At 36.5% G+C, this 7786-nt stretch overlaps 1 protein-coding gene across 3 annotated transcripts in view; it reads left to right on the forward strand.

Moving 5' to 3' along the window:
- Nucleotides 1-7287, forward strand: part of LOC124721572 (regulator of gene activity-like) — a 105513-nt gene extending 98226 nt beyond the window's left edge. For all 3 annotated transcript variants that reach the window (XM_047246615.1, XM_047246614.1, XM_047246613.1), the window contains exons 7-8: nucleotides 4561-4668; nucleotides 6573-7287. In XM_047246615.1, the coding sequence (XP_047102571.1) occupies nucleotides 4561-4668; nucleotides 6573-6798 (334 nt within the window). In that variant the 3' untranslated portion in view covers nucleotides 6799-7287. The remainder of the gene's footprint in view (nucleotides 1-4560; nucleotides 4669-6572) is intronic.
- Nucleotides 7288-7786: the final 499 nt, after the last annotated feature.

Here is a 7786-nt window from a genome sequence, read left to right on the forward strand (position 1 = left end):
CCTGTTACTGAAGAAGGCAAGCTTAACTACTTTGTTTATAATGAAGAACTATACAAGGTTAATGTAATGACTGGCCATGGTGGATGCAACTGAATGCTAATATACTTAGTCAAAGAACCATAATATAACGTACAGAGATGTCCGGATTTATCTTAGCTTATGTGAGCCATGTTTACAAAAACAAAAAGTCAGAAGAAAGGAATATTAGTGAAATCTGTGCTGTTCAAAGAGTTAAATTCCAAATATCAAGCTGATCTCGTAAACTTCCAATCGCAATCGGATAGAGACTATAAATTTGTAATGGTTTATCAATACTTTCTCACTAAATTCATTGTTCTCAGGCCACTGTAGTATGAAACAGCTTAATATTGTTAAGTGCTCCCACACTGTTGCAGTCAGACAATAGTCGAGAGTTCATTAACAAAGTAATGAGTGCTTAACTGAACTATTACCTAATGTTAAGATTGTGCACAGTAAACCTGGACACAGCCACAGCTACAGCCATAGCCATAGCCAAGACAACATAGACTGAGCAAATCAAGACATAGAAAATATGCTACCTACATTAATGCTGCAGCACAACACCATTGAGTGGGGCTGTGCACTAATGTTTGTGCATTTAATGAAGAACAGTGCTGCACATTTTGGAATTAAGCAATGTTTGTATGCGCTCCTAATCATGGTTTGTCTTCATAAAGTCTACCTCCTGAAGCATTGGTGAACATTCACTCTGAGGACAACTTTGAAAATATAATTAATCGAGTGCGTGTTGGCAGCAAGAAAGGGAATGGAACTTTTTAGGATAATTATCATAGCAAATTGTCGGTGCAAGAGGATGATATACCAACAGGAACAGAGATTGAAAACATAGAGAAAGTGTTTATTACAGACTGTAATGAATACTACCTGACTGGTTTAGGCGAGTCCGCTCATACTGTTAAAAAAAACAAAGAACTAAGGTGTAAAAGTGCTTAGAAGGGCAATCGTAAAGAATGCAACTGTGCTCAAATTGTCATTTTCCACAGTGGAAAATGATTGTATGGTGAGCTTTCCAGTTCCTGACTTTGATTGAGCAAGAGGAGATGTAAGGTTGATCTTGGGTGTTTCTCTCGAGACAATTGCTGATGGCTTGTACTGAATCAGGATGAGAGATGATGTGCTGAGCCAACCCTACCCAAGCTAATAAATTGATTCTTTCTAAATATTTCAGGAAGGGACAATACAATACTTAACTGTGATTACGACTGCAACATTATTTTGTTTTCAGGTCCCAGTTCAGTACTTGCACTCTCAGAATAATCTCAGAGGAGGTTGTTCCAGCAGTAAAAAATATTGCCCTGTGGACAGTTGCAATGCCTCAGTCAACAGGGAGTGGCCAGGGATTCTTTAAATGCAACTCCCAGTACAAATGTCAGACTTGGCGATTGTTTTGCAAAGAGAAAAAGTGGTATACAACTCTTCAAGTGCCATGGTGCACGACCATGCTGCAATAAATGAATTTTATATGTGATATGACTATGTTTTCAAATTGCAGTTCATAAAATGCAACTTTCAAAATGTGACTGTTTTGTTATTGCAACCATCTTTCACATTCCTAATCTCCCGGCAGTACAGGTATACCTAGCGAATGTGTATTGTGTGGCAAAACTGGAATCAATAGTACACTTTCACTAAAGTGGTCATTGAAGGTTCACCATTACCTGTGATGGTATACCTTTCCTGAAACACCCACATCTATTATATCACATATTTAAGCATATATTTATCCTATTACTCCATCTAGAGCATATTTTTTTTATGTGCTTCAATAACTTTCAACACAGAATTCATGAAGCTATGTATGTTTTGGCTTGTTATTCATAACAGACATATATGGTTTGTTACTCTTTGTTTACAATTAGCTGATGAAAAGTTATAACTGTGCTTACACATCTGACAGCACCTCTTGAGCATGGATACCTGTTGTTCTTTTGATGTTGAGTGGTTTTGATGAAGCTGTATTATATTATTGGCGTATTGATGTCACATGCCATGATATGTAAATAATATAATGTTCATAAGTATTAGGCTATAATACCTCATGTGTAATTGGTTGCACTATATGCATTTCCGGTTGTTTCGTGCTTGTATGCTGTATACAGATAGTCGGATGATTTTTAACCACAACTGGTAGTGACAACAAAGGACACAGCTGCTTGTCATACATTTCACAAAATGTTTCACAACTGTTGGCAATAGCATTCCAAAAAAGTAACTTTTTATCTAATGTTTTTGCTTTACTGTGTTAGGTTGAAAAATAAAGTATACACAAGTTACATTATGTTTATTGACATCACACATTACATTTAGTTATATTATTGAAGAAAAAGAACATTAACACCAACTCTTTTAAATTAAATCATGTAAAGAAGAAATTATTCAGCATTTATATATTTGAAATTTTTTCAAAAGAAAGTGTTGTCATAACTTCAATGTTCGTTTCGGAGATATTATGCTACTGATCCCTCAAGGCATCACTATAGTGTGAAAACAACTGGCTGGAGTCTATATTTAAATGTGGAATACAAACTGCCTTGACAATTTCCACATTTCCTATTGGCATGAAAAGTTTCTTTTCTGCCAAATTATGAAAGGATTTGCATCCCTTCAGAATATGTTAACTTCTAAGACCTGCTATTCGGGCCATAGGCCTAAGGAGAACATTGAGAGAAGCATTCAGTAAGCCTGAAATTAAATTTTGGCAACCGATCTAACTAAAAACTCTAAGAGGTTTTGATCTTACATAAAATCAGTATCCAGTTCGAAATCCTGAGAGAAGACCAAAATACTAATTTCGGTCTTCTGAAATTACTTCACTGTGGAAGAGTGTAAAGCAGTCCCTGCTTTTGGTCACTGTAAGGACAGTAGAATAACAGATATTGAGACAGTCGACGGCGGAATAGAAAAGCATCTACGATCTCTTAGTAGTGGAAAGGCATCAGGACCAGGTGAGATACCTGCAAGATTCAACGACGTTATGCAAAAGAACTTACTCCCCTTCCAGGAGCAGTTCATTGTAGATCGCAGGAGCAATGAAGAGTACCTAATGACTGGAAGAAAGCGCAGGCTATTCCTTTTTTCTGGAAGGATCATAGGAGAGATACAAATACAGGTAACTAAGGTCTATACTGTGGACACCAGTATAGATTTGCGGAATGACCTACAGAGGACCAATCAATGGTGTAGAGTCTAGAGTTGACCCTGAACGTAAGTAAATGTAACACATAGCGTATACATAGGAAAAGAAATCCATTACTGTACAACTATACTATTGATGATAAATTTCTGGAAACAGTAGCTACTGTAAAATATCTAGTGGTAACTGACAAGAGTGACTTTAAGTGGAATGACCACATAAAAAAGTAGTAGGGGAAGCAGATGCCAGACTAAGATTTGTGGGAAGAATTTTAAGGACATGCAACTAACCCACAAAGGTTGGAGGTTTACAAGACACTTGTTCCACACATTCTCGAGTATTGTTCATCAGTCTGAGATCCTTACCAGCTAGAACTGATGGAAAAGATAGGGAAGATCTGATGAAGAATGGCATGTTTTATCATGGGTTTGTTCTGTCGGCATGAGAGCTTTATAGAGATGCTTAGCAAACTCCAGTTACAGACGTTGCAAGAGAAGTTATGCATCGCAGAGAGGTTTACTATTAAAATATCAAGAAAGCATCTTCCAGGAAGAGTCAGACAACATATTACTTTCTCCCACAAACATTTCGTGAAGTGACCACAATGAGAAAATTCGAGAAATTAGAGCTAATATGCAGGCTTACCAACAGTCGTTCTTTCCAATCACCATTCCCAAGTGGAACAGGGAAGGGGGTATCAGTCAGTTGTGCCAGAAGCACCCTCCCCCACACATCACTAGGTGGCTTGCAGAGTATGATGTAGATGTAGATTTAAGGTAGGTTGGTGGCAGCTGCTGAGGTGACTTTGGATTCAACTGAGAACACACACACACACACACACACACACACACACACACACACACACACACACACACACACACTCCTTTCCCTTTATAACACATTCATCCATGTCACTTTTTGCCACGACTTCCAATACACACTGTAGACAAATTTTGCCGTGGTTTGTGTCACTTGGGCCTTAAACTGACTCTGATGGTAGCAGGAGTGGTGAACATCAGTATCAAAAATGTTTGAAGCAAAACTGGGTTACATTTCTGGAACTAAGAAAGTTGCACCTAAGCAGCCAACTGTCAAATTTGTGTAAGCTGAGCCTTCACTCGAAGCTGAATAAAATTGATCATAATTCTGTATAACGGTCTTCTGTAGTTTGTAATAAGGTGGGGAATAAAGTTAGTAGGTAGTATATAGTGTGGTGTAAGATAGTGAAAAAGCCACCTATATTATCTGTTAAACTGGCAGTTGATGGCAAAAAATATTGCAGTGAACTATAGCAATTATGGTGTAAGTTTTTACCATCTTACACAGTCTGCCAATCATTTGCAATCTTAATTGACATTTCATATAATCTTTCATTTTGCTTTCAGAGACAAACTGGGTCCAGTGAAATTGAACCGGTACAAAGATGACTTGTTGTTTTATATGTTTTATACAAACATTGGTGATGTGGCACAGTTGGCTGCAGCAACAGAGTTGTAAGTATTGTTGTTGTCATACGAGTTATCTATTGTAAAGTAGTTGATTAGGAGACCAGAACATTTTTTAACAAAATTCTTCTTTTGATTTTGTATTATTTTAAATCAATAAGAACCACCACTCTATTGGTATGTTACAGTGTGTGTGTGTGTGTGTGTGTGTGTGTGTGTGTGCTACAAACCTACGGCATGGATTTAAACACCTCATAATGTTTTGTGCCATACCGCATCTGCTGTAACAAGTGAAGTGTTTTAACCGCAACATTGCATACCCTTTAAATGAGTCCATCTCTTAATCCACCAGCCAATATCCTTTTAAATACAATGAATTCTTAAGCATGTATTGAGAGCGGTGAAGTTTAAAGAGCTTTGTAATTGCAATAATTTCAGTCATATTGCAGTTTTTGAGATTAGCATTATCCCGAAATATGGTAATTGATAAAAAAATATTATACTGATTACTGATTACATACAGTTTTCCAATTTTCAGCACTATATATGAACTTTAGATTGATAATGGTAGTTATAGCTGGATCTCCACAAAGACTAATAACTTTTATGTGAAACAGTATTTGATTGAAAATATCCAAATTGACACCTGGGACAAAAATTTTCAGGAATATTCACTGTAGTTCTGCAGATTGTCGGTAGACGTGTTAGCAGGCTAGTCTCTTAGTAAAACAGTTCAACGAAATGTTCCGTTAGCATCATACCAGTTCTGCAGTGTTAGGAAAAACCAGTGTCCACTGTTCACAGAAAATCTCTCCATCATTATCTTGCTGATTTTTTGACGATGTGACAGTGTACTAAGTAGGACACAGTGCCCTGTCCTTTATGCACCATCAAATAATGAATAGTCATTCAGTACTCTGCAGACAGGAGCAATTACCCATTGTCATCACAAACAATAACACTGGATACCCAGTCAGTCGTGAAAATGTTATGGCTTTGAGGAAATATTACCTGTGAGCATTTATTGAGTTCCTCCCTCTACTTACTGTTTTCCTTCAATTTACGATGTCCAGACAGTGGATATACTGTTTGAGCTCAATCATATTCCACTAGTGCAATTAGACAGTGGATATTGATGAGTGGGTTGTGATGGCCAATTTGTACAATAGTTATTTCTTTCTTGTCATTTATAATAATACAAGGCTATAGTGTCTCTTTGTTGATACACCTAGCTTTTTGGTGCATGATTCACATTGGACTCTCACATCGGAGAAGTGAAGTTCAAAATTCTGCCCAGCTATCCTACTGTGGTATCTCTAATTGATTAAGGTGAGTGCCGCAATGGTTCCTTTTCAAAAGGACGTGACCATTTTCCTTCCTGATCCTTGTCCAGTCCCATCTTCTGCATGGTTTCTAATTACCTTACTGTTGACAGGATGTTAAACCCTTCCCTTCATTCCTTCATGTGTGCGACCTTCAGTTGAACACAGAATGCTTCTCTTTATGGCTGTACTTCTGGCTGAGCCTTATGTGTGGAAATTTCTGAATAAAATTTCATTTGTCCCATATTCAAAGTTGGCTGTAACACACTTTCTTTTACAAAGTGTGATGTGACTCAAGAAGCACTCTATCAGTCTGAAGTTTGACCTTCACTCTTCTAAGGCCATTTAATATGTGACATCAGTGTAGCCACGAGGATAGTTTGTTACATAGCTTCTATGTGAATTTTATTTTAAAGATCCTCCTCTTTCAAGGTGATGCAATTTTCACAAACAACATGCTATAATAAAGTTCCCATTTGTGATTTTCCATAAGTGATTGTCAGTTTTTGACTTGATTGTATAATATATTTCCAACAGATAACAGTAACACACTAAAAATATATTTAATTTTTGTCTCGGTGTGGTGAAATTAATTGTAGAGCTAACATGTTACTATTTTGATTATTGTAGGTACAACAGGGAGTGGCGGTATCACACAGAAGAGAAGGTTTGGATTACACAAGCACCAGGAATGGGAGCTGTTGAAAAGACTTCGACATACGAACGTGGTACATACTTCTTTTTTGATGCACAAAATTGGCGAAAAGTGGCTAAGGAATTTCACCTTGACTACAATAAGCTGGAGGGCAGACCTCAAATGCCATCAACGATTAATCAGTCCCAAACTGTCATGTAATTTCGTTTTATAAATATATATTTTTGAATAAAATATGCAAAAATAGTAATATATGTGGACACTGTAAGTATGCAAGAGAAAATGAAGTAAGAGGCACAGCAAAAGCGGATTTCTATTTTCTGAGTACGTTTTTATCTTTTAATGTCACATTCTACATGATTCGTCGGGTGTGGCTCTCAGCGTAACATTGCCAGAAGTGTACTGTGTAATACATAATTGTATGTACAAGAGTAGTGATCTGCAGACTGGTATCATGTTCAACAAAAGGAAGAAAGGACTTATTTTCCTTCAGTTATGTTGTCAATATTTTGATTAGTTCAGTTTTGTATGTTTTGTTTTATTTCATTTCTTAATTGTGTTGTTTGTATGAGAACCTGTTTACAACATTCATGTATATGTACATATTGTATGTCGAGCTGTCTCTAAAATTTGAGACAGCCAGAATCGTGAACTTATTATATGCATTTAAATGGTTATTGTTATGAAGAATCCTGAATATTTTATTTTTCCCTTGTAACATAGATTTTTTTTACATATTTTTACTGTAACTTCTACTTATGTGACTGACCTGCTTTAATCAAGCTAATATCTGAATCACAAGCAGAGACAGTAGTCATGTGCTTTTAGATTTGGATTGTGCACATGATACTCTTTAAGTTCTACTGTAACATCTGACTCTCTTCCTCATTGTTGCTAAATACATTCTTTGTCTGTGCCTGATGAACATATAAATTTTATTTGGCAATCCAAAATGTGTGTGGAGGGCCTTCATTTTGACATAATATCAAAATTTCACTTCTAATTTATTGTTTCGCATCACAGTGGAAATAATATTTAGTTTGTGTTCCTTCCAAAGCCTACTTTTGAAGCAGATTTTCAAAAACCACTCAGGTACAAAACATCTTTAATTATTCAGTTTTGATGACTTTGCCTGGAAGAATATCTGCTGTTCTATTATGACAATATTATGAAAAGGAAAGATTGCTAC

Source organism: Schistocerca piceifrons, chromosome X, assembly GCF_021461385.2.
Source record: "Schistocerca piceifrons isolate TAMUIC-IGC-003096 chromosome X, iqSchPice1.1, whole genome shotgun sequence".
Classification (NCBI taxonomy): domain Eukaryota; kingdom Metazoa; phylum Arthropoda; class Insecta; order Orthoptera; family Acrididae; genus Schistocerca; species Schistocerca piceifrons.